The following is a 27,169-nucleotide window of genomic DNA, read 5'->3' as shown; positions in this document are numbered from 1 at the left end:
CCCAGGCCGCTTCCGCCCGGCCCCCCAGCAGCGCGCACGCAGCGCCCGCGCGGCGGCGGCGGGCGCGGGACGAGAGGAATGAACAGGCGGCCGGGCGGCCGCGGCCAGGACCCCGCCTCGCGCCCGCCCGCCCGGGCCGCGTCCCCCGCCCAGGCCACGCCGCGCCCGCCCTCAGAGGCCGCTGGCTACTCCCACCGGCTGCCGCCGCCGCTCCTGCCCTGAGCGCCGCCCCGCGCCCAGCCATTGTCCCCGCCGCGCCGCCTGCTGCGCCCGGCCGCCGACCGGGAGGCGGGGGCCGCGCATGGGTGGGCGCCGCTGATGCCGCCGCCGCCGCCGCCGCCGCGCCGCCCTCCGAGGCTGCGTCCCGGGAAGCCCGGCCCCCCGCGCCCCCCGGCCCGGCCCGGCGCCCCGGACCTGAGCGCGCCCCCATGGAGGCGCCCGGGCTGGCCAAGGCGGCCGCGGCGGACGCCGACGCCCGAGAGAGCTCGGGGGAGACCCCCGACGGCGAGCCCGCGCACTTCCCCGGCCCCGGGGCGCCCTCGCCGGAGCCGCCCGCCTACCGCCCGCAGGACTTCGACACGCTGGCCACCGTGGGTGAGTGCGACGCGCGGGGACCCGGCCCGCTGGGGCGCTCGGCGCCGCCCGGGAAGCCGGCGTCAGACAAAAGGCTTGTGTGCGGTCGCCCGGCCGCCGCCCGGGGAGGGCCCTGCCTGGTCCCGCCTGCTCGGGATCTCCGCGCGGGGCTCCCCGTGCGCCCTGGGTCCGCCGAACGCCCCGAGACTTGGAGGGCTTCCTTCCGGCCCCCGAGAGCCTCCCCACCTGCGGGCGCTCTGCCCCGCACCTCCGAAGTCTCCTGTTTTAGACCTTCCCTCCCGCCCCCCAGCAACCTCCCCGGTGTCTGGGCCCCCCCGACGTCACAGAACTTGCTGGGGTCACGTCACATTGAGGGCGGCGGCGGCCGCGGAGACCCTTGCAGACCTCACCTTGGCCAGGCTCCCCCTCTCCCCCGCGTCAGGATGCTCCCGCCTGGACTTGAGAGCGTATCTGGAACTGGGAGGTCAGGTGTCCCGTGGCGTTTTAGGGGCGCGGGGCGGCGTTGGGGGTGAATTACGCATTTCCTTATCCTGCCGTATTTTCCGTCTGTGTATCCGGAACTGGGCATTTCTTTTATCCGGCACTGATTTCCTTTTTGTCGTCCTCCTTTGAACCTGACCACTCCTAGGCAGCTGGAAACGTGAAGTCTCCAGTCCCATGAGTGCCTGGATCCCAAAACGTGTTGGTGTATGGAGCCCGCCCTGAGTGGGTCAGAATATCCCGACTCCGCGAGGGCGCTGCCTTCCGGCTGTGGGCTCAAGCCAGCCTGTGGCTTCTTAGCAACCCTTTGTTGCTAAGGGAGTTGTCCCAACCTGTCAGGAAAGAATCAGTGGGGAAGGGGGCACATACCGTAAATGACCCTGGAGCAGGGGTACCCAGGTACTTCTTCGGGCCCTTCCCCACCCTCTCTTGGAAGGGAGGAAGCATTGGCCTCAAGGGCATGGCTTGGGGTTTCATATGACCAAGGGGCACAGCCAGAGTGGCATTAAAACCACTCAGAGTGGCCTTGAAACCTTCCCTTTTCCGTCAGTAGCCTTTTGCCCGTATGTAGTTGGCTGTGAGGAAGGGGTGCCCAGGAAGCCTCGTTTGGGACGGAGGGGACAGGAGGCACCCTCCCTCTCTCCTGTTTCTCTCCTCCTCTCCCTCCAAGCCTTCTTGTCCCTCTCCTCCTTCATCTTCTTTCTCTCTCTCTGTCCATCTCTCCCTCCCTTTCCTGTTTTTCTCTCTCTCTGTGTGTCTCTCTGTCTCATCTTCTCCATCTTCTCTCTCTCTCCCTTTCTTTTTCTCTGTCTCTCCCTCCCTCCCTCCCTCCCTCTGGGGCGCTCTGCAGGGCTGCTTTAAAAGCTGGCTGTGTTTTGCAGGGTAGGAGACGAGGATAGAAACCTAGACCAGTGCAGTCACACCGGTAGGTGGAAACACAATTCAACAATGGAAAGTTGGTGGAGGACCCGGCGGCCCTTGGCACGCAGCGCTGGCAACTGGATCTGTTCTGGGCACTTAAGTCTATTGTGAAAGGTGCCAGGGCATCAGGCGGGGCGTGGGCTGGTGGGTGGGCTGCGGACGTGACGTAGCCCGGTGTCTGCAGCTGCCTGGGGGCCCTTTGGGCGCTGCCTAGTGGGCATAGGGTGCCCAGTGAGTCATCTTGTCCTTAAAAATAGAAAGTCACTGGCTCTGGGGACCGAGCAGGGCCGGGTGGGGGGGAAATGAGCTCTCCAGTTGTCTTTCCCTTTCTTAATGAAGAAGATACTTGCTCTTCAAGGATAACTTCCTGTGGGTTCCAAGGGTGTGAAGGGAGAGCCAGGTCACACGTGTTCAGGATGTTGGACCAGCAGGGGCCTGGAACCCAGGGGGGGTGTGTGTGTGTGGCTTTGCAGTTTTGGTGGCTTTTTAAAATCACCTTTTGCCAGAACTTTCTTTAATATTCCAGATTTATCTGCGCATGGTTAATCTAAGAAAGTAAGAATAAGCTTTTAAAAAATCCCAAACCCATCAGAGGTGTTAGAGTTTCCAGTAACGTTAGACCATGAGGTGTCATGGACAAAAGTGAGGGGCTATGTTGGGCTCTTTACCCACAGTTAGAACGCAGTTGGGGCCAGCATGGTGCCTCTTCATCCTAAGCTTCGGGCCCAGGAAACTTAAGTTCCCTTTTGACTGCCCCGGACCCATCCCTAACTGTCCCCCATCGCAAACAGGCACCCCCAGTGGCTCTGAATCGTCTGAGGCCATCTGTATGCATTTCTCCAGCTGAGCAAGGCTGTCTTCCACAACTTGAAACGAACCCACACACAACACAGAAGACAAAAAAAACATCCTGACAAACCTCTCAGCCTTTCTTAACATAACCACAATCCCCACGCCCTTGGAACCTTCCAGAATGAGTCAGGGTGGAAGGACCGGGCCGGCTGGGCTTGTCCTCCACCCTGAAGTTCTGGCCTCACACAGTTGTGCATTTTCACCTGGTCTGATCTCCACTCCGGTGTGTGAGCTCTTCTTTTTCTCACCAACAGGTGTTTTTTTTCATCCTTTTCTTTTGCCTGTGAGCTGGGCCCCGGGGGAGGCGCCTGTGGGACAGAATTGCTGACTCACAATCCCCCAAGGACGGTTGTGACGATCAGCGCAGGTGGAACGCAGCAGGTGGGCACAGATGTGCTTCTCCATGATTTAGCAAAACCGGCAGTGGCTGTTCAGATGGCAGGACCCCCCAGGAGGGTTGGCACCAGGATACCGAGACCCAGCTGGAAGCCGACGGCCCAGTTCACGGGGCGGCCATGACACCTTGGAGATAGAATAAGGAGGAAAGTCAGTGACCAGTAAGGTCTCAGATGCTCTTATTCTGTGCTCCTGAATAAACTGTCTATGGGAAGTTGTCCGTGTTCTAGGTTGATTAGCCCCCCACAAATTCAGACAGCTTGGAAGAAAGCTTAGCTTATGTTGGTGAAAAACCTCACCGGCATTTTGGTGGTGTTGTTGTTGGGGGTAGGAGTTTATTAGTTTATTCATTTATTTTTGCTGTGTTGGGTCTTCGTTTCTGTGCGAGGGCCTTCTCTAGTTGTGGCAAGCGGGGGCTGCTCTTCGTCGCGGTGCGCGGGCCTCTCACTATCGCGGCCTCTCTTATTGCGGAGCACAGGCTCCAGACGCGCAGGCTCAGTAGTTGTGGCTCACGGGCCTAGTTGCTCCGCGGCATGGGGGATCCTCCCAGACCAGGGCTCGAACCTGTGTCCCCTGCATTAGCAGGCAGATTCTCAACCACTGCGCCACCAGAGAAGCCCCAACATGGGCATTTTTTAAAGAGCGTGGAAGGGACCTTGGGTCCTGTCTTGGCCAAACGGATTTCATAGATTGAAAAACAGGCCCAGTTACAGAAGGAATGGTGTGCAGCCCCCGGTCCACATTCCTGGTCCAGGTAACCAAGCTTGATTTCTCGCTATGAGCACGAACAATGGTGCTATTAAAGATAAATGTTTTGAAATAATGATAGGTGCACGGGGGATTCCAAAACCTGCACCTAGTCCCATGCACCCTTCGTGAAGTTTTCCCCCGTGATGTCTTCTGTAGGTGCCGCACAATATCAAAACCAGGACGCACGCCGTCGTGGGGTCCATCCTGCTAAGAGACCACAGACCTTCCTCAGTGCTCCCACTTTTCGTGGGAACTCCTTTGAGCTTGTGAGGAGCGGGCATGCGTTTGGTTTTGTGCAGTTTTATCCTGTACATCCGTCTGGGCAGCCACCAGCCCCGAGATCGAGGCACAAAGCTCATTCCCTGACCACAGAAACGCGCTCACGCCTGACACGTATTTTTTTACTATCACGTCACACTGTCAGAAAGTTGTATTTTCTTTAGACTGAGGAGACCTTCCGTAGTGAGTAATTAAACCTGCACTGTTGTCTCTTACTTTCATTTTCCTCCCTGCTGATAAGATTGTCTCATGCACCCTTGGTTCCCCAGAACCGGCCCTAATTTTTCTCCCTCCCACCTGGACTCCCAAAGCATCACCGGGAGCAGCACGCCCTGGAGGCGGGTGGAATCTGCACTGGGGAGATTTCCCACTGCATGTGAATGGCTTCTCCCGGGGCGCTGTTGACAGAAGCCTTTAGGAGGGAATGTTGCTTACTGTGTAGCGATACCCAGAAAATTGTGTTCACCTTTTAATCTGATTTACCTTGAGTGGGCGTGAATGGTAGTTTCAACTTAAGAGCATCAGAGGAACTTCGAAAGTTAGGTAAAATACGAGAAAAGAATATTTCTTTTTATAAAATTATGGAAAATACTAGAAAAGAATATTTCGTCTTACAGAAGTCCTGCAGGCTGTTCCTCCTCATTTAAAAAAAAACTTTTACTTGTTTTTTGGCCACTGCCGGTGGCATGTGGGATGTCAGTTCCCTGACCAGGGATCGAACCCTGGCCGCCTGCAGTGGAAGCGCGGAGTCTTAACCACTGGACCGCCGGGGAAGCCCCTGTTCCTTCTCATTTTTAAAAGATGGCAGTGAAATTCACATAACACAAAAGGAACCATTTCAAAGGGAACCGTGCCGTGGCGCTTTACACGTTCACAAAGTCGCACGACCCTCATCTCTGTGAGGTTCCAGAACATTTTCGTCTGCTGCCCCCTGCAGGGTGACCCCAAATCTGTGAGCAGTCACCCCCTATTTCCTCCGGCCGCTGGGAACCCCCATCTGCTCTCTGTCTCCGTGGATCGGTCTGTCTCGTGTCGTCTTCATCTTACACACTCTGCTTCCTTACTTTGCATCTCCAAGGGGACGGCGGGGTGGGGGTGGGGACTTTGGCAAGAGAAGCTTAGGAGATACACAGCCAATAGTTCCCTGCTCAGGAGGAGAAAAGGAAAATGCGCCAGAGGATAGAAAGTGTGGGATGGGGGGGGCGGTCAGGTGAAGACCAGCCAGGAGGAGAAACGTGCAGGCAGTGAGAGAGGCAGGGGTGAGCAAACGAGTCATAGACACGTGCACACAGAACCTGCTGTCCTGGGTCGGATCGAGTCCCCTTCTCCCCCGAAATTCAGGTCCTCTCAGAACCTGGGAACCGGGACCTCGTTTGGAAACAGGGTCTCTGCAGATGAGATGAAGTGAAGGGTCAGAGATGAGGTCCTCCTGGAGGAGGGTGGCCCTACATCCAGTGACAGGGTCCTTCTAAGAGACAGAAGAGGAGAGACACAGACACAGAGGAGAAGCCCCGTGAAGACAGAGGAAGAGACAGGAGGGAGGCGGCCACAAGCCCAGGGACGCCTGGAGCCCCCAGAAGCTGGAAGAGGCGGGAAGGACCCTCCCCTGGAGCCTCTGGAGGGAGCATGGCCCTGGGACACCTTGACCTCAGACGTCTGGTCCCCAGGACTGGGGGAGGACGGATGCCTGTGGCTTTAAGCTCACAGTTTGTGGGAGCCCCAGGAAACTAATACACCTGCCAGAGAGGACTGCAGAGTCGATTTCTGTGTGGCCTTACAGCTTGGTCCATAAGGCAGTTTCCTCACATCCTTGGAGGTGGAGGACACCAGGTTACATGTGTTTTCCGAGGGCGTCCTCATCCCACCAGCATGTGGGTGTGGGTAAAGCAGAGTTCACTGTTTGACAGAGGTCATCCCCCAGCTGGATGGGGCAGAGTTAGTTCCCATGTGGTCAGGCCAAGCTTCGCCATCTTGAATCCATCCCGACCTTGTTGTCTTGATTGGTACCAGCTGCCATGACAGAATACCGTCCCCTGGGTGTCTTACCACAATGCAGATGGATTTCTCCCAGCTCTGGAGGCCGCAAGTTCGAGATCAGGGTGCCAGCGTGGTTGGGTTTTGGTGAGAGTTTCTCTCCTGGGTCGCACTGGCTGTCTTCTTGCTGTGTGCTCAGATGGTGGAGAGTGGAAAGCTCTTATAAGGACGCTAATCCCATCCTGGGAACCCCACTCTCATGACCTCATCTCGTCCTAATTACTTCGCAGAGTCCCACCTCCGGATACCGTCACATTGGTGGGGAGGGGATAGGGCTTCAGCGTGGGAATTTGGGGGGGCACAGACATCCAGTCCATAACACTGGGTTGACTCCTCCTTACATGTCACCCTGGCTTCTTTCTCCTGAGCTTCTGCCTTTGGGGTGCAGGTGGCTGTCCAAGCAACAGCCTCACCTTGCCACGTCCTGGATTCCTTACAGGAGGACACCTCTCTCCCTGGATCTGGGGACGACCCTCCTTGTCCCGACCTGGCTCATGCATGGGGCCGAGGACATGACGCCATGATGCTGATCTCAGACCTGCTTCCGGGATGGGTCTCTCCACAGTTGGGGACCACCAAGGAGGCCTTGTCTGTCACTGCAAGAAAAGGACAGAAGCACCCCGTGACACAGACACACGCTTCCCCTTTCCGGGGTCACTTGAAGCTTGTGAGCACGATGTTCTTCTTGAGAAACACGTGTTCAGGATTCTCAGTGCCTCCTTCAGTCTCAGGAGCAACTTCTTGGGGCTTTCTTGGTATTTTCCCCCAAGTTTGTTTGCTTATTTTCAAACACCCACATGTCACCACCTTCACACCATTTAAAACGTTTCCCCTTTTCTTTGAAAACTACAAATGCTCTTTCTTGCTGGGAAGAACAGTAAAGAACTGAGACAGGAAAGTTCTTTAGAGAACCTAACAGAAAAGAATCAGGGGTAAATCCAAGGTTTGGGGTTTACATGATTGGAAAGCTGTACCACCCCTTGGAGACACTGAGGGGGTTAGGGATGGAGCAGTGTTGGGGGGAAAAGCCCAGGAGTACCATTCGGGACATGGTTAGTTTGATCTGCCTGGGAGGCGTCTTTGTCCTTATCTACATCGTCACCGTCCCCTTCCGCCACCTGCTGCCACATCCTGCCACCCTCCACCAGCATCACCTGCATCACTTCTGACCCTCGGGGAACTTTCGTTTAATGGAAACTCACAGAAGGTTGTTTTAACGTGAACAATTCAGGGCACCGTGTTGTGCAACCACCGCCTCTATCTGGTTCTAAAACGTTTTCGTCATCCCCCAAAGGACACTCTCTACCCGATAGGCGATCACTCCCCGGCCCCTGGCGAACGCTAACCCACGTCTCTATGGCTTTGCGTGTGCTGGACATTTCACGTCAGTGGAATCCTACACTGTCTGGCCTTTAGTGTCCGGCTTCTCACCGAGCTTCACATTCTTGAGTTTTGTCCTGGTAGCCTGTGTGAGGGCTTCATTCCTTTTTATGGCTGAGTCATGTTTCATTGTGCTGGATGGACCCCATTTTGTTTCTCCTGTTGCATGCATTTGCTTAGAGAAACAATGTACCACAGCCTGGGCAGCTTAAACAATAGAAATTTATTTGCACACAGCCCTGGAGGCTGGAATCTGAGATCCAGGCGTGGGCAGGGCTGGGTTCCTCCCCAGGCCTCTCTCCTGGGCGTGTAGACGGCCATCTCCTCCCTGTGTCCTCATGGGGTCGCCTCTCTCTGCGCGTCTGCGTCCTGATCTCCTCTTCTTATAAGGAACCAGTGCTATGGGATCAGGGCCCACCCTAATGACCTCATTTTACCTAAAGACCCCATCTCCAAATACAGCCGCATCCTGAGGTGCTGGGGGTCAGGACTTCAAGATGAAATCCTTTGGGTGGAGGGACGCAGTTCAGCCCATGACACCATGAACCTTTCAACGCATCGTATGGTACCTCAGCCTCCTTGGCGTTCCCATGATGCACTAGTTGAGCCTCACCCCAGGTGGACTTGGCTCATTGCATCCAAGGTAGGCACCATAATATCATCATCCTCATCATCACCAGCGTCACCTTTTCCAAACACAGGCTCATCTCGTGTTCCAGGACATACGGTAGTGTCTTTGCATGGATTTGGCGCTAACTCCTCTCAGCACACCTGTCGTGCGTCCACCCCTCCGGTGCTCAGAGCACCTCCTTCTTCTGACCCCGGAGTCAGGGAGCCGGAGAGGGGAGGGGGCGGGCAGGGCCCGCACAGGGAGCCCGGTGCAAGCTCCACTTCCCGTGGTCTCCTGTTGGGATCTCTCGCGTGGCCTTTCCCACCTTTGGGCTACTGGAACAAATGACCTCAAACTCAGTGGCTTAAAACAACATGCATTGATTAACCTGCAGTTCCAAGGGTTAGGAGTCTGGAAATGGTATTACTGGTTGTTTTTTTTCATTTCTTTCTTTCTTTTTCGGCCGTGCTGTGCAGCTCGCAGGATCTCAGTTCTCCAGTGCTCTCGGCAGTGAAAGCCCCCAGCCCTAACCACTGGGCCGCCAGGGAATTCCCAGCATGGCTGGGTTAAAAACCAAGGCGTGGGCAAGGCTGTGTGCCTTGGGGAGGCTCCAGGGGAGAATTCTTTCCTGGCCTTTTGCAGCTTCTAGAAGCCACCCGCATTCCTTTGTTTACGATAATCTTCCTTCGTCATTGAAGACGGCATTGCCGGGTCAAACCCTTCTCCTGCCGTTTCTCTCCTGCTTCTCTCGGCTCCTTCTAAGGACCCTGGTGATGTCGCTGGATTCACCCAGCTAACCCAGGGGCATCTCGCTATTAAGGCTCTGCTGATTCACCTCTGTGGTTAGCTCCTTGAAACTCAGTTCCCCTCGGCCACGTAAACGAATGCGTCCCCAGGTTCTGGGGATGACGACAAGGACATCTTACTCTGTGTATCGTGCACCGATGCTTCTACTCTTCTGTGTGCGCCTCACCCGAGACGCAGCACCGCTTTGGAGGACGTGGCGGGTGGATGGCTGCGCCCAGCCTGGCCTCAGCCCTGGTCTGACGGCCTTGACTTCCACAAACGGAGGGACCGCAGTTAACAATAAAAAGCTCTTCCGTTACTACCTGGGAGGAGAAATGGGAGATCCACTGACCGACAGATCGGGCTGGACATTGGGTGTGTGTGTGCGCGTGCCCGTGCATGCTGGGGAAGGGATTCATGAGTTACCTGAGGCTGTCACATCTTTGCCCTCTTTTGAGGGGCTGGAATGGTGTCACCACTGACTGCCACGTCCCCGGCCAAGCAACACCAATTCTCGTGTTGCAAGAAAAAGGCCAGTGACGGGACTGCTCCAAGATGAGATGACAAAGCCTCAGACCTTCGAGGAGCTTCTGGCCCCGGGATGGACCTTTAGACACACGGCTGTGACCCGTGCGGAGGCAGGTGTGGTTAGCCACGTGGAATCCCAGAAACCAAGCTTGTGTCCACGCGGGGGCGGGAGGTAACGGCGGCGGCGGGCGGTTTCTTAAGGAGGCTTGAGCGTGTTCATTGACTGGACAACACAGGGACGTTTATTTATCTTTTTTTTTTGAGGAACTTGGCAGGCTCTCCCTCCGCCTCCCCGAGGTTCCCCTTGGAAGAATAATAAAAGCAACACTACGAATGCGTCTAAGCAGCTCCTAATTCCGGCAGCGTCCTGCCCCGCCTGCGTTTCACGGGGAGGACGGATCTGCGATACTGCGCTGGGTTGGGTGCACAGGGTGCTGCATCTCTCGCTACACCCCTACGGCACTCCAGTAAACGTCCGCTTGGCATCTGGGTTGCGTCTCCAAATAAGAGCATATGTTACAAATAGCTCTTCAGTGCCTTTGGAGTTAGCCGTGGAGGACTCCAGTCACGCATCCTGAGTGTCCCCGAGGCTCGTCCCATTGGAACGCCCCGTATCCGCCAAGGCCGCGGATGGAGTGGGCGCGTGTGTTCTACGATGCAGGTCCTTTCCTCCACCGGCACGGGCCGTTCTGCTGCCCTGGGGCGTAGGAACGTGAAGGGGACATTCTCCACGTGGGTGGCTGTCACCCGTCCTGTTAGTCACCTTGTCCCCGTGTAGGAGCTCCCGTCGGACCCCTCTGGGCCGTCCTTCTAGCCTTTATTTCGCGCCAGGTGCTGCCGTGGCCTCCCCAGCGCCTGCTTGGCCCAGTGCCTCCCGCTTAGTCTAGGAGGTCTGTCAAGACTAGACTCTGGGCGTCCGAGGTCCCCTCCCACTGGGTGATTCCATGCTTGAAAAAAAGATCCACCTTCGGCCCCTTGCACACCTGTTCACCCCACTCACCATTTGGAAATTCACGCTGGCTTTCCCTCCAGTTACAGGAAAAACAAACCGTCTCCCGGAGTCCCTGCGCAAACGCGTGAGTTCCTGAAAATCGTTGCACCCAGCGCTCCCACGTCGTGAGCTGCTCTCTATACGCATCCTCTGGACGTGTCCTTTGGACACGGTTTTGATGAGGCGGGCTCATGGAAGGCGTTTGGAGGGCAGCCTCCCAGGGTTCCTGTAACACAGTTGACAGTGAATTGGGTTGATGATGTCACCCTGCTGCCTCATTATCTCAGCAGCCAGTTCACTGAACAAAGGACCAGACCGGGCAGATCTGAGGGCTGGGTGTGGCGGGCAGGGCTCCGCTGCTCACAGGACAGCCTTTGTAACGCCGAGGGCACCTGGGGTCTGAGGTTGCAGGGGCAGACAGAAGCAGGGCTTGTGTGCCCACGCCTGCTTGTGCCTGGGTGTGTGCAGTGAAGGGGGGGACGGCTAGCAGGGAGCGAGGAGAGGTGGGTAGTTAGCCAGCTGGTGTTTGCGGACAATTCCAAAAAAAATCATTCAGCACAGATTGAAAACTCTCGCTTGGAGTGTTACCCCCCCCCCGCCCCCCTAAATCGAACGGGCACCCAGAAGGCCAGCTATCTAGAGTTTCCTCTTGTGGAAATTCTGCCTGGGTGCTAGTTTCCATTTATCCTCACACCGTAGGGGAAAAAAACATTTACCCAGAAAAAAACCAAACACCAGTGAGTCAGAGTATTGGCTCCTTGAATATAGTCATTGTTGGCAGTGATTATACTCATGAAGACGTTCATTTAGTTGATCCTCCGAAAGATGAGTTAGCACGTCCTTTTGGTAACAGATTCTGAGGTATCCGTTGTATTGATTTGGGTCAAAGCCGCGGCTTCTCGTTGCCTCGATTATTTTTTCTCTATTGATTTCTTGTTTTCTTTTATTATTATTATTTATTTCACTGCGCTGCGTCTTAGTCGTGGCACGGGGCATCTGGTTCCTTGACCAGGGATCAGATCCGTGCCCCCTGCAGTGGAAGCGTGGAGTCTTAACCACTGGACCACCAGGGAAGTCTCTTTTGTTTTCAAGTTCATTGTTTTCTGCTTGTCAAGTCAGTAAAGACCTAACACAGAGACGTGGGTTAGGTCTTTATTTCTGCTTGCTTTTGGTTTTTGTTACTCTTCTTTGGGTAGGCTTTTTCTTTCTTTCTTTCTTTCTTTTTTGGGTCTTTATTTACTTTTCCTGGTAGTAACATGTTGTATTTTGATTGAGATTCTGGGCTACTCCTCTGAGCCTCCCAGAGGGCCATGGAAGAAAGGGAATCGTGACCCAGGAGAACTGCTAAGCCTGCGTCACCTTTTCCCACCATCCCAGGGCACCTTGGTCGTTGGGGGCGTCTTGTGTTCTATGCACTGTGGCTGGTGGACCCTCTTGCAGGTCTGTTTCCCTCTCCCAGCTGCTGCTGCTTTCGTGACAGTTCCCCCTCCACGAATGAAAACCCCCAGCTGCTTCCCTGGGGAGAACCAGCCACAGAAATAAGCAGGGAGAACAGCGAGTCGGCGGCCACCTGCTCCAGCCTGTTTCTGAGCGCAGTGCATTTCAGGACAGCCGCTCGGCTTCCTTAAAAGCAAAAGTAAAACGAGGGCGCCGTCAGCTTTAGACGTCAGCTTTACAATCCCCGTCTAGAACTGGGGATGCCATTGGCAGAACCGTCCGTGGGAAGGGTGGGGGGTGGGGGTGTGGACTGGGTTCTTCACCTCCTGGGCTATCGGCGGGAGGTCTTCTACCTTTGTAAAAGGGGAAACCGACTTCTTTCTTTAGTTGTCCAGTGACTTTCTGTGCTGCTGTTTCTCCCTGCATGACTGCATCCACAGGTGTGCACACACCCACGTACACTGGGAGGTTTTTGGCTGAGGGGGTGAGAACCCTTCTGGCTGTTGAAAACACTCCAGTTCTCCGGACGTTGCCAAATACTCTGATGAAACCCGAGACCGGCCACCTCTTTGGATGGGAAAAGCCATCTCCTGTTGCCAGGCCCGCTGCCTAGCCTTCCTGTCAAGTCAGCAGGGCAGGTCGTTCCTAGGTAGACAGTCCCGAGTCTGCGCCAGAAGGTGGTTTCTGAATTGTCCCTTCAGAATATTTTTGTTCTGGAAACAGTGCAACCTCTGACGGTCCAGGTTCCAGGCTGCTTCCTTTGCGGTCCAGGTTCCAGGCTGCTTCTTTTGCAGCCTAGAAAAGAGGAATGAATCGTGACAAACATCACACAGTGATAGGAAAGTAGAAGGCAGGATTAGTCTAAAATGAGGACGCCAGCCCAGCCCAGGAATCACTCAGTAGCAAGACAGCAGGAGTCTTGCATGTGGATTCTTGAAAGACCACAGATTTGCAGGGGGGCCATCGAGATGGAGTGAGCAGCTTTTATCAAGGCTCTGGAGGAATTGGAGACATTGTCTTTCTATCGATTTTATTTGTTGCCAGCATTAAACTTGACTTCCCAAGTGGCTGGCATGAAACAGGTCTCTGGCTGTCCTGACTTTGCATGGACTGGCCGTGCCCGGGCTTGTAGAGGAGTGTACTTTGGGTTATGAACATGTTCTCTGGCTCCAGCTGGGCAAGGCTCAGGCACGGGCATTGGGAGACACTCGTTTCTGTCTTCTTAGTAGATGTTTGGATTCCATGTGCTTTCCCAGGACGTGGTTCGCCTGTGTCGTGCAAAGATGAAGGGTGGACGCTTACCCCAACCTGGGGCCACGGGGGACTTTTTAGATGACTCCTGGGGACCCTAAGGTCGCTCCCTCCCAGACCCCCTGGTCTCCGTCCTTAGTCTTTGGGGAATGAGGGTTATGCTGTGGGAATTGGATATCCTTGACAGGTAGGAAATCCTGGAGGAAGACGGTTGAGGGAAAGTGGGTCTTCGTCACATTCTCAAATGACACCTTTGATCTTGGGGAGAAGGTTGTGGTTTGAAGTAGGAATCATCAGAAAGACTTTGAATGGGAGACGGTTATATTTGATTATGTGTCATTTGTTCAGGTTTTCAGAATGCCCGTATTTAGTGCCGTGAGCTCTTAAATGATCACAAAATAGATACTAAATGAGAATGAAAAGGGCGGATCGTAATACCTAACAGACTCAACTCAAAATGTGTCTGCTTTGCAGAGCCTAAACTAAAAAGACTGTAAAAATATTTCTTTATCCAGTTTGGAAAATACTGGCTCTTGCGAAAGAGTCTATTTAAGAGGCAGAACGAAATGCCTCTTGAAAGACCGCATCGGTTACGCGATGGGTTGCTACGGTCGGTCCATAGCTGAGATGCAAGTGGTTCTCAAAGTGGGGTCCTGGGGCCCGTGGGAGTTCCTTGTGGGACTCTGAGGTCACTATGACTTTCGTAAGAATACGAAAGCATTATTTGCTTTTTTTTCCTCTCTCCTTCTCGCATGAGTGTTGGGTGGCGTTTCCAGTGGCCGCCTGACGTGGGATCATGGTTGCCTCTTTGACCACCAGTGAAATGCATCCTTGAGGGCTCTTGCGTTTTCTGTATTTTTGTTTTACTTGTTACTGTGGCTGCTATCGAGAGGCACCCCCACGCCCCACACCAACAAACGCTCCTCAGGGATCTCGATAGGTTTCTAGCGCATCCAGAAATCCTGAGATCAGAGAGTCTGAGAGGTGCTGCTTTGAGCGTGGGGGGCTCTGAAGTGGGCATTGACGGGCTTGCAGGTGGCCTGGGTCTGTGTCTACCACACAGTGTATGTAGCACTCTGTACCCTGGGGCACAGTAGGGACCCCAGAAGATTTGTCCAGCCAGACACTGGAAGAATGGATGTGTTGCTGGCTGTCAGTTACCCTGGCGAGAGTTCAGAGCCTGAGGTCAGTTGGAAGAATGGAAGGGTCACCTCTCAGGGATGTGATCAGCAACAGAGAGAAGAGACAAGGCTCGGGGTCGGGGCTTTAGAAGAAGAAAGCTTCTTGTGCTCCGGGAACCCAGCAGTTGCTCAGCTGGGGGATATTTCAGCAGGATCCGTGCTTTCCATTAACCATCACGCGAACGGTCTAAACATTGTAAAGATTATTATGCAACGTTAGTACAGTTTTCTGTTACCAAGAATAAGTCTAGGGCTGAAACCTGACCCTCCCCTATCATAAGGATGATTCTCAGTAGTTTGGGAGCAGCATGGCGGCCTCAGCGCTATCACGCAAATGAGCCAGGCTCCCGAGTAGACTCCGCAGGACCAGTTCAGCAAGTTCGTGTGCCTCGTTCTTGAGTCACCTGCCTCTCCTGGATTCTCTCGTGGCAAACTTCTCCTGTTCTTGCATTCTTCAGAGCAGCGCGGTCCAAGAGAACCGGGTGCCGTGAGGACCATGTCCTAGAATCTATGTTGCTATGGTGACCAGCTGAGGTACCAGCTTCTTTTTTTTAAATTTATTTTATTGAAGTATAGTTGGTGTACAGTATTGTGTTTGCTTCAGGTGTACAGCAAAGCAAAGTGATTCGGTGATACATGTGTAACATTCTTTTCCATGATGGTTTGTCACAGGATATTGAATAGAGTTCCCTGTGCTCTACAGCAGGACCTTGTTATCTATCCATCCTATACATAATAGTTTGCATCCGCTAATCCCAAACTCCCACTCCATCCCTCCCCCACCTCCCCTCCCCCTTGGCAACCACAGGTCTGTTTTCTATGTCTGTGAGCCTATTTCTGTTTTGTAAATAAGTTCATCTGTGTTGTATTTTAGATTCCACATATAAGTGGTATCATATGATATTTGTCTTTCTCTGTCTGACTTACTTCACTTAGTATGATAATCTCTAGGTCCATGCATGTTGCTGCCAGTGGCATTATTTCATTCTTTTTCATGGCTGAGTAATATTCCATTGTATACATGCACCACATCTTCTTTATCTATTTCTCTGTCGATGGGCATTTAGGCTTCTGTGTCTTGGCTGTTGTGAACAGTGCTGCTATGAACATAGGGGTGCATACGTCTTTCCGGATTACAGTTTTGTCTGGATATATGCCCAGGAGTGGGATTGCTGGGTCATCATCAACTTCCTTATTTCATTCAACCTCACTTCATTGGACTTTAAATAAGCCACCTGTGTCTGGTAACTACCTCATTGGACACCACAGCTTACACACCTAAGAATCTCAGCAGTCGTATAGGTCAACAAAATCAGACGTCAGAATTCCTTCCTTCTGGGGTGCCACTACCTCAGGATCGTTCTTAAGTGATTTCTCAGACACTGTTAGGGATACCAATGGAAACAGCTCTTTAATAAAATTCTCGGCTGTCCCCTGATTCATTACGATACCTGGGATAAATGACACGTCAAAAAGACCTCCTTTCCCTAGTATAAGTGAATGTCCAGAGGCATACGTGTATTTTCCAAAAGTGATTGAATACCAGATGCCATTTTCTAAACATCTCTGGTCGCACGTTCCACACGGACCCCTTATAGCATCTCTTCTGTTTCTATATGAACCACGTTCTTGTGGTTACTTGAGGATTTCATAACAAAACACTTTCAAACGGGCAAAACACCTTCACTGATGGGAAGATGGAGTTTGTCAGCAGAAGACAAGCTGCATCTTCCTTGAGAAGATGTAGCGAAAGTTACAGTTTTAAATATATAGACACACAGGCATAGTTCGCGTTATCGCACTTCGCAGATGCCGCGTTTTTTTACAAATCGACGGTGTGTAGCAGCCCCGCCTCGAGCAAGCCTGTTGGTGCCACTTTTCCAACAGCACTTGCTCCCTTTGTGTCTCTGGGCCACATTGTGGTCGTTCTCGCCATATTTCAAACGTTTTCATTGTGATGATATGTGTCATGGTATCTGTGACCAGGGAACTTGGATGTTACTGCAACGAGTCCCTGAAGGCTCGGAGGATGGTTTGCAGTTTTTAGCAAGAAGCTATTGTAAAACGAAGGTCTGTACATTGTTTTTTTAGACAGAATGCTATTGCACACTTAACAGACTACAGGGGAGTCTGTCAACTGGGAAAGATCACTTTTATACGCCCTGGAAAACCAGAAAAATTCCTGTGACTCAATTTATTGCCGTATTTGCTTTATTGAGTTGGTCTGGAACCCAGCGTGTGTCTCTGAGGTCTGCCAGTGTGTGTGTGTGTGTGCGTGTGGGTGTGTGTAATTTATTTCCGGCCTCTCTCCATTGTAGATATCGTCAGAGACTTTTTTATTAATTAATTTTTATTGGAGTATAGTTGCTTTACAGTGTTGCGTTAGTTTCTGCTGTAGAGCAAAGTGAATCGGCTCTACGTATCCATTTATCCCCTCTTTTTTGGATTCCCTTCCCATTTAGGTCACCCCAGAGCACTGAGTAGAGTTCCCTGTGCTCTACAGTAGCTTCACATTAGTTGTTGATCGTATACATAGTATCGATAGTGCAGAGACGTCTGATGTCATGTGGCAACCTGACTGCACACAGATGCCACCTGCTTGCTGGTACGTGCGCGCGCACACACACACACACACACACACACACACACCTCATAGTCTCCCTCTCCCAAGTTTCCATTAAAGTGATAATGCAGTTTATTTTCAGGAACACAGGAATAACGTCGGTACAGACAGTCGTCACGAAGGAGCTGCAGGTGTCACGCACAGGTTAGAAGTTGCATCAGACTTCGGGGCAGCCCAGAGCACATGCCAGCGTGTACGACAGTGTGGACGAAGCAGCATGGGGAGGGCGGGACACGCCAGACCCCAGACGAGCTGTGACAAGAGTGAGCATTGAGTGGGCCTTCCCGGGCGGCCCAGGGGTTAGGACTTGGTGCTCTCACTGCCGAGGGCCTGGGTTCGATCCCTGGTCGCAGAACGGGGATCCCCGCAAGCCGCACGGCGGGGCCAAAAAAAAAAAGTAAGGCTTGCGTAAGGAAGCACAGGGATCCCTGGAGAACTCCACAGCTCTTGTGATGAGCACGGTGCCCAGAAAACCATCAGCGCTGTTGGAACAGTTTATTCAGTAAAGAGACGGAAGACAGTGGTTGCCCTCTAAGGGTAACGTTCTCCTAATGCTCTCATGCTGAGGGTCCCAGCCTCACTCACACGTGGAAACTTGAGTTTCCTCTGAAGACCCTCATTCTTACCAGGAAGCAGCCACCAAACTCGCCTTGTTGGATAGGTTTACACGGTCTGAGACATCAAGATAGCAGAAGACTTGAGATCCCAGAGAAAGCCAGTAATTCAGGGAACCTAAGAGAAGGTGAAAACAAGGGAACATAGGGAATTTTGTTAAAAGTCTCACTTTGAGTCATTTTCAGAGAAGTTTGACAAGATACTGTATCCATCAACAATAATAGGAAGTTCCAATAAAAGAGAAACAAAAGAGTTTCCAACAGGATGGCTGGATATTACAAAGGAGAATTTTCTAAAGTCTAAAGGGTGATCTGATCCATGCTTGTGACTGTAGTTATCATCCTGGAGCTGGTGGCCAAAGGCACAGCCGTCACCTGCACCTTGCTCTTGCGAGCTGCAGGGTGGTCTCCAAGGCAGACCCTGTTGGGTGGGTTTGTCTCTCTCTCCCCGACATCCAGGGGGCCCCTTATATTAATTTCCCGGGGCTCTTGTTACAAATCGTTACAAACCAGGTGACCAACAGAAACAGGAATCCATCCTCCCCCAGTCCTGGAGACCAGACGTGTGAGGTCAAGGTGTCCCAGGGCCATGCTCCCTCCAGAGGCTCCGGGGGAGGGTCCTTCCTGTGTCTTCCAGCTTCTGGGGGCTCCAGGCGTCCCTGGACTTGTGGCCGCCTCCCTCCCGTCTCTTCCTCTGTCTTCACGGGGCTTCTCCTCTGTGTCTGTGTCTCCCCCTCTCCTGTGTCTTAGAAGGACCCTGTCATTGGATGTAGGGCCACCCTCCTCCAGGGGGACCTCATCTCAGACTCTTCACTTCATCACATCTGCAGAGACCCTGTTTCCAAATAACGTCCCATCCTAAGGTTCTGGGTGGGCATGAATCTTTGGGGGCTCGAGTGAACCCAGTACATCCCTGCTCCTCCAGACATCCGCAGGGTCCAACGTGGAACTTGTTACCACCCTCCCCAAAATAGAACAACTCAGTGGACCCTTTGGACGCCTGCCAGGGTTTCCTGTTTCCTGTCTTTTTTTTTTCTTTCTTTCTTAGACCATACACTGTATACTTTTAGAGTGAATTATGCATAAAAGTCTGTGCAAACAATAACATATTACAATAACATTCTCAAAAGATCTTACTATATTTTAGCGTTGTTATATAAAATACATCTTCATAATAGTACAGGCTCTTTTTTCAAGTTTTAAATCACGACCTTCTCAGATGCCTCAGTGCTACCCTGTGGGCATCTCCTCCCTCCCTCTCCCAGCCCATCCCCTCCAGCCTCATGCAGGATCTGTTCTTTCACTCCACACTAGTCTTTCGTCCTTCCTACTGGCTTCTGCAACCGCAGGGAAATCTCTGAAACAAAACGGAAAGCACGCCGAACTCAGAGGAGTCAGTCACTTCCCCCTGCCCACCGCGTGAGTTCCTGTAATCCGTTGCCTAAAGAACGCAGTGGAAGGATTTCAGAATCCCTGCCTTCTCTTGCCCTGTTTCCTCCATCCTCACAAATCTCCATTGTCTCTGTGGCCTTTGCTATCCTTAATTTCCTTTTTTTTTAAATTTTTAATTATTTTAGTTTAGTTTAGTTTTTTGGCTGCATTGGGTCTTCGTTGCTGCGTGCGGGCTTTCTCTAGTTGCGGCGAGTGGGGGCTACTCTTCCTTGCGGTGCGCAGGCTTCTCATTGCGGTGGCTTCTCTTGTTGCGGAGCACGGACTCTAGGCGCAAGGGCTTCAGTAGTTGTGGCACGTGGGCTCTAGTTGTGGCACGTGGGCTCAGTAGTTGTGGTACATGGGCTCAGTAGTTGTGGCTCGCAGGCTCTAGAGCACAGGCTCAGTAGTTGTCGAGCACGGGCTTAGTTGCTCCGCGGCATGTGGGATCTTCCCGGACCAGGGCTCGAACCTGTGTCCCCTGCATTGGTAGGCAGATTCTTAGCCTCTGCGCCACCAGGGAAGTCCCACCCGTCCTTAACTTCAGTGAGCCTCTACTTTCCAGTCCGCCCCACCCTCCAATTTCCACTGGAAACTTCCCTTCCTCAAAAACGAACATCTGTCCCGACCTACACCCCAAGGTGAGGTCCATCCGTATGTACCTCAGCACACCTGTGTCCTGAAGTCCTGCAGCCTTAGAAGCCCCTGAAACACAGATGAGCGCATCAGAGTCAGGATGGCCGTTGTCATTAACGTTTACTGTCAGCCTTTCCCGCACGATGGTAACAAAACTAAGATATCAGGGACCAGCCTTGTGTGGATTGTGGCTGTTTCTGAATCGTGCAGAGCGTCCAACACACAGCAATATTTCAGTAGTTTTTTTTTTAATACTTATTTATTTGGTTGCACTGGGTCTTAGTTGCGGCTCGCGGGCTCCTTGGTTGCAGTGTGCGAACTCTCAGTTGTGGCATGCACGTGGCATCTAGTTCCCTGACCAGATATCGAACCTGGGCCCCCTGCACTGGGAGTGCGGAGTCTTAAGCACTGCACCACCAGGGAAGTCCCGGACCCCGTTTTTGCTTAGAGAGCTAGGTGGTCTTCACAGCGTGGGCCACAAAAACCATCTGTTATCAGAGGTGCAGCATTCTCCACATTTCCAGAGGGGCAAGTTGACACTTGACGCAAGAATTGAGCGTGAGCTGAGTTGCGGCACCTTGAAGGCTGTCCGGTATGACAGCTGCTGGCCACGTGAAAGACGATCAAAGCCAGTCGCCCAGCCTCTGGAGCCGCTGTGAGCTTGTGGCCGCGGGTTGGACGGCACGGACGTAGACTGTTTCTGTCACCACAGAAAGTTCGACTGGGCTGTCTTGCTCCACGTTGGTGCTTCTGAACGGGGGGCAATGCTGCCCCCAGTGGACACTTGGCAGAGTCTGGAGACATTATTGATGGTTACACCTGGGGGGATGGAGACCAGGGAAGCTGGGCCCAGCACGCCCCGCATCTGAGATTCATCCAGCCCCAGTGTCAGTAGTGCTGAGGCAGAGAAACTCTGCGTTGACATGAGAGACCCTGTCTGTCTGTCTGTCTATCAATCATCTATCCATCCACCTATCATTATTATATCTATGCACCATCTATCAAAACTATAAATCTTTCATCTATCCATATCTATCTATCCATCTGTCATCTACCACTCTACCTATTATCTATTTATGCATCTACTGTCTGTCTCTATTTCTCTATCATCTATCTACCATCTCTATTTCTCTATTATGTATGTATGTATCCATCTATACCTATATCACCCATCCATTTATCATCTGTCTTCTGTATCTTTCTATCCATGTATCCATCCATCCATCCATTTATTACCTTTTTCTATCTAGCTGTCATCTGTCATCACTCTTACTTATCATCTACCACCTACCTATTATCTATCTTCTATCTGTCGTCCATCTGTCATCCATCTGTCTATACCAGTGGTCTTCAACCAAGGGGATTCTGCTCCTCGGGGGGACACTTGACAATGTCTGGAGGCATTTGGGGTGTCACACATGCGGGGGGGTTGTCTACTGACATGTGGCGGGTGGAGACCAGGGATCGTGCTCCACAGCCCACAGTGCCCAGCACACGCCCTCCCCCCCAACCCCCGAATTATCTAACCCAGAGTGTCAATTACGCTGAGGGGCATTGTTCGTAACTTTGCGGGGTGCTATGACATCATCACATCCCACCCTGGATGCAGTACCAGGCTGTGACTTTTAACCTGCCCGGATGGTGTTGTCAGAATACAAAGACCAGCCTTTGTGCTCCTGGGTGAAGAGTCACCCAGCGCGGTTCCAGGGCCCTCACATCTGCTCCCGGGGAGCCCAGTGCAGGGCCAGGGATTCCAGGCGTTTCCTTGTGTTACATTCCTTAGCGTTGGGGTTGGTGTGAGGGACTTCCTGTGTTTCTTTTTTCTTGCGTGATTATACACTTTGTATCTTTCTTAAGACAGAGTGTAGCTTAGTAATTAATCTGTAAATAGAAGAATTGTGTGTCTGAAATATCTGTTCTACAGGAGGGCTCTGTGAAAGGGAATGTGGCTTGACCCAGCAACATTTTGAGAGAACTGATTGTTTTTGTTTTTTTTAAATCTGTCTAGACTAGTGAACTCACAACTCTAACCCCTCCCACCCAGGGCTCAGCTGAATTGTGTCCAGTTTAATCAGCTGATCTTTGAAGGTTCCAAGTTTAAAAAAAAAAAAATCCTCCGAGCTTTATCCAAAGCACACATTTTTGGGGGTAAATTTTGCTTATTAAGAGATAATTCACAAACCGTAAAATTCACCCTTTCAAAGTGTACAGTTCCACAGTTCTAATTTTAATCTGAGTTAGCACACATTCTTTAATAAACACCTTCTAAAGGTTTTTTTTTTCGCCTGTAAAACAGAAGTTTGTACTAGTTTGCAGCCGTAATTTCCAAAAGCCAACTTTGAAAAGGAGAACTGTAGGCTTGGGACACATGATGTCATGTATTGTAGTTTATAAGCTTTTCTGATGTTACCTTAAAGGGGGGAACCTCAAAGAAAAGAACTGGGTTTTACAATGATACGTTCTTTCATTATGGTGTAGTAATTATCTTGCAATAATTACATAACGTATGTTTATTGAATTGATCAATTGAACATAGATTCAACTATCATGTACCTGAAACATTTCTACAGCTCACAGATTTAAAAAATGAAAATTATACATGGAAATGCATCCCTGTTTTTGGCCCCCATCTGCCTCCATCACCACATCCCCTAGCCAACTCCAGGTACCCGGCTTAGTATCTTGTATCTTTCTGCAGAAGCCCCTTTCAGGGACTTCCCTGGTGGTGCAGTGGTTGGGAGTCCACCTGCCAGTGCAGGGGGACACGGGTTCGAGCCCTGGTCCGGGAAGATCCCGCATGCCGCGGAGCAACGAAGCCCGTGCGCCGCAACTACTGAGCCTGCGCTCTAGAGCCTGTGAGCCACAACTACTGAAGCCCGTGTGGCTAGAGCCCGTGCTCCGCAACAAAAGAAGCCCCCTCAGTGAGAAGCCCGCGCATCGCAACAAAGCATAGTCCCCACTCGCCGCAACTAGACAAAGTCCGCGCGCAGCAACGTAGACCCAACACGGCCATAAATAAATAAATTTATTTATTTTTTTAAAAAAAGTCTTTTCAACATAGAGGAGCACATATCACTATCAAGAGTGGACTGACGTTTTCTTCATATACTGCCTTCTTTCAGCCTCCTTAGAAATTATAGATCCTTTTTTCAATTGGTTTAAACATCTGCAAACTAATTTCACTTGTCTAAACAGTTGAGGAGATAAAACCTTTGCTCCCGTTGGGTGGAGGAGACAAGTGATTCCTGACACCTTGCAGGCGGGGTTCCAGGCAAAGGGGGTGACTGCTGATGACACTTGGGATGCACGGGTGGTGGAAGGGAGTTGGATGAGACCCCCGGATCCCCCCGGGTGGCCAGGTGACGCTGCTGAGGCTGAGGCTGCCTGCCGTGTCCCAGGCTCACCTGCGGGTCCGCTGAATTCTTCCCACGTCTGGGCATGCTAGCGCATTGGGGGTATGTCACCCTCTGTCCGGCCCCCATTTTGCAGAATGGCTGCATCAGAGGCCACGGTACGACGAGGCCGGCGGTGTGTGATCCTCAGGCAGCCTCGGCTCTGAAGCGTGGTCCAGACCCCTCTGTAGCCCCTTGAGGGTCGCTGGGTCGCTCAGAAGTCTCCCAGTTGCAACCCTTAATATTATATACATCCTGTGTTAGCCTCTGTACCTTAACCTACCTCGACCATATAGAAGTGTGAGGAAGAAGAGTGTTCCCTCGAAACCCAACGCAGAGCTCAACCCCCTGGCCCAGCAGGTGATATACAGGGTGTGGGGATTCTGCTCCCGCTGAGGGGACCTGGGTTGAAGCGCCTTTTCCGCCGCATCCTCTTTCCCACCGCCACAGGGAAGGGATGCCGTGCTTTCTTGGAAGCTCTGCTCCTGTGGCATTTTTACCCACCCCCCCGCACTGGCCTGTCGGCTGTCTCTTCTCCTGCATTTCAGGGCAGGTTGGGTCTCCTCCACCCACGCTCTGTGTCCCCTTGGCCATGCCTGGTTCTCTTTTGTTAGCATCTGGGATACACCAGTGCAAGGCACACTGAGCATCGTAACTTCAAGAGAGATCGCGGGTTACAGAGAGGTGGAGGGTGCAGGGGATGGGATGGCCGGTAAGGCAGGTCTCTCTTTAGAGATGGTTGGGTCACCTCTTTCTGAGCTCTGGCTCAGCTCCCTTCCTGCCGGTATAAACAGGTATGATTATGCTCTGTATACAAGGGGCGGGTGCAGACTGTTCCAGGATGGGGTGGATACGTACTGAGAACTCTTGCAGTTGGTCTCTTTGTGATCCTGAGATGCTCCCCTGAAAAAGCTTTACCTCTAACAAACTTCTGGTTACCAGAGGGGATAGTGGGTCATGGGAGGGAGAGATAAATTAGGAGTTTGGGATGAACAGGTACACACTACTATATATAAAATAGATAAACAACAAGGACCTACTGTAGAGCACAGGGAACTGTACTCAATATCTTGTAATAACGTATAATGGAAAAGAATCTGAAAAAGAATATATATATATATATAAAGAACTGAATCACTTGCTGTAAACTGAAACTAACACAACATTGTAAATTACCTATAGTTCCATTAAAAAAAATAGCTTTCTCTGGACTTCCCTGGTGGTCCAGTGGTTAAGAATGCGCCTTCCAGTGCACGGGACGTGGGTTCGATCCTGGTTGGGGAACTAAGATCCCCCATGCCGCGGAGCAACTAAGCCCGCGCGCCACAACTACTGAGCCCTCGCACCACAACTAGAGAGAGACCCGCACGCCGCAGCGAAGGAGCCTGCCGCATGCCGCAACTAAGACCCGACGCAGCCAAAAAATAAAAGAAGTAAAATAAATATTAAACAAAAAAAGGTTTCTCTCTACCAGACGGCTGTGGGAAGTGAGTTGAAATTAGTTGGCGTCCGGATCCCAGGAGTCTTCGGGAGTGAGGTTTCTTGACGTCAGAAGCTGGGTGACGGGTGTTTTTAATCCTCTTTCCAGCTCTCTGTGCTTTAAGGTTTGACGGAGTGGTTTGGACTGTCCTAAGGTTGCGTCGGCTGTTACTAAATGAAGATGGAGATTACAGGTAATTGTCAGGTGGACTGTGATGAGGTTTTGTCTCCTCTCTTGGAAATAGGCTTACAAAGCCCGTATCTATCTGTCATCTGTCTCTCCTTCGTCCATCTCTCCATTCTTTCTATCTGTCCACGTATCTGTGTATCCGTTCCTTCCTGTTTTTGACAGGGGTGGAGGGGATACAGTCAGGTTAAGAAAAAGAAGGCAGGTGAGCTGGTACAGTCGGTCCTTCTCTACCGATGCCTTTAGCGAAGTGTCTCTGGTCGAACCTGGAATCTGTGGATTTCGGACACAGGGCTTCTTGAAGATGGTCACGTGGGGCATAGGATCCTCCTGGGTGTACGACAGACGCGATTTTTTACAAGAACTTTTTATGATGAACTAGTTGAAGACGATTCATTCAGCAGTTGAAGACGCAGGAGAAGTTGTAGAATAGTCCACAGAGGGGAGTCCCCATGAGTCCTCCTCCGGGACCCCCAGTGATGACATCCTCCGTAAACACAGGACGAAGTTAAAGCCAAGACCTGGCTTTACAGAATCTCCCGAGTGGGCCTCCTTTGGGGAAGAGTGGAGGCAACTGAAAGACTTTCTGCACGAAATCTGAGCTTTGATTCTGGGTCCCTTGTAAGAAGGTAACACCCGGGAGGCCACCCTGGGATCTTTGGGTAAAGAATGGATTAGAAGGATGAAGCTGATGTCTTTCATTGCTGGATTAGGCCCACAGATGTGAAAGACAGGCCTTGACATCTCAGACCCCCGAATCCATCCCCACAGCCGTGGTACCTCCTGTTCAGAACTGTTTCATCCCCAGCGTGGACCCAGAATGGAAAATGTGTGTGTGTGTTTAAGAATTGTTTGCATGTTCAAATAACTGCCCCTCCCTTGCTGTGTGGACGACATCATCCTATTTATTGACTTATTGTTTGAATTTTTTTTTTTTTTTTTTTTTTTTTGCGGTATGAGGACCTCTCACTGCTGTGGCCTCTCCCGTTGCGGAGCACAGGCTCCGGACACGCAGGCTCAGCGGCCATGGCTCACGGGCCCAGCCGCTCCGCGGCCTGTGGGATCTTCCCGGACCGGGGCACGAACCCGTGTCCCCTGCATCGGCAGGCGGACTCTCAACCACTGCGCCACCAGGGAAGCGCCTATTGTTTGAAATTTTTATGGGAGTACAGTTGATTTACAGTGTTGTGTTAGTTTCAGGTGTACAGCAGAGTGAATCTGTTATACATATACATATATCTTTTTCAGATTCTTTTCCCATATAGGCCATTACAGAGTACTGAGTAGAGTTCCCTGTGCTCTACAGTAGGACTTTAGTATTTATCTATTATATATATAGTAGTGTGTATGTGTCAATCCCAATCTCCCCATTTATCCCTCCCCCCAGAGCTCATCCTGTTTAGAGCAGACCCTTCAAAGCATGAACTCAGTCATTTTTAGGGAACCAGTACTATTTCTGAATCTCCGAAACAGGAAGAAAAGAAAAGGTGATTTCTCGTCAGGTTAAAAACTGGTTCAGTTCCCTAATTTTCAACAGAACGCAGGAAATACGGTTCTTATGTACAGGACTCCCTTTGCACATTTAACCAGTCTTGGCTAGTTTCCCCCTTGGTGGAGTTTCTATCTTAATTCTGCTCCACGGGTTGTTACAATGATCCTGTTATTTCACGTTGTCTTTTCCTTTATTTGTGAAATAAATGTTCTCCTTAAACGTGTCCTCAAAGGGTTTGTTTCTACCCCTTTCATCATCAAAGCGTGGATACGTCCTTTCTTGTGGAGTCTTTTTTCCTTAAAGCCCAAGACGGAAGCGTGTAAGATAACGTCACTGCCGATGGTCTCCACGATGTAAAGTCATAAAAAAGCAGTGTGTTTCTTAAAGGTTAAATTTTGTAAGGTATCTAGAAATAGATAGAGGGGTATTGCATATTTCATTTGATTGCTGCAGTCTCAAGGATTAAAAAAACAGTCATTGGGAAGCCAGACTTCTGTGTCATTTTTCGCAGGAGACGTTATGCGTACACACTTTTACAAAATCCTTTGTAAGAGGAGGAATCTTCTCACTTCCAGTAATTAAAACATGAAATGAAAATGCAGTTCATAAAAGGGAATGTGGAATTTGGCTGTCTTTCTGGCGAAACTGCCTGTGTCAGACTCCAAGAGAAATTCCCTTTTCTGGCGGGGGCGTGTTCCTGGTGAGGACAGCCACGGGGCTAACCCCACCGGAGCAGAAACCCAGCAGTGTTTCCTTTGCCCAGAAAATGTTGCTGCTATTAGCTATCATCCTATTCTGTCTTGAAGCAGACTCCTGGTTTGCGTGCTTCTTTTTTTTTTTTTTTTTTT

At 51.6% G+C, this 27,169-nt stretch overlaps 1 protein-coding gene across 4 annotated transcripts in view; it reads left to right on the top strand.

Moving 5' to 3' along the window:
• The window catches only part of PRKX (protein kinase cAMP-dependent X-linked catalytic subunit), a 90,351-nt gene that overhangs the window by 5,504 nt on the left and 57,678 nt on the right, over positions 1-27,169 (top strand). For 2 of the 4 annotated variants that reach the window (XM_027095461.1, XM_027095460.1), the window contains exon 1: positions 331-594. The exons of 1 other annotated variant lie outside the window; for it this stretch is intronic. In XM_027095461.1, the coding sequence (XP_026951262.1) occupies positions 429-594 (166 nt within the window). In that variant the 5' untranslated portion in view covers positions 331-428. Of the gene's footprint in view, positions 1-93; positions 595-27,169 lie in introns of those variants that run through there. One more of the 4 variants, XM_027095463.1, reaches the window with a different exon arrangement.

The sequence above is a fragment of the Aethalodelphis obliquidens genome, unplaced genomic scaffold (assembly GCF_003676395.1).
Source record: "Aethalodelphis obliquidens isolate GAN/ISIS:26980383/991018 unplaced genomic scaffold, ASM367639v1 scaffold91, whole genome shotgun sequence".
NCBI classification, from domain to species: domain Eukaryota; kingdom Metazoa; phylum Chordata; class Mammalia; order Artiodactyla; family Delphinidae; genus Aethalodelphis; species Aethalodelphis obliquidens.
Note: the sequence above shows the minus strand (reverse complement) of the source record. Positions and strands in the feature narration are given on the sequence as shown.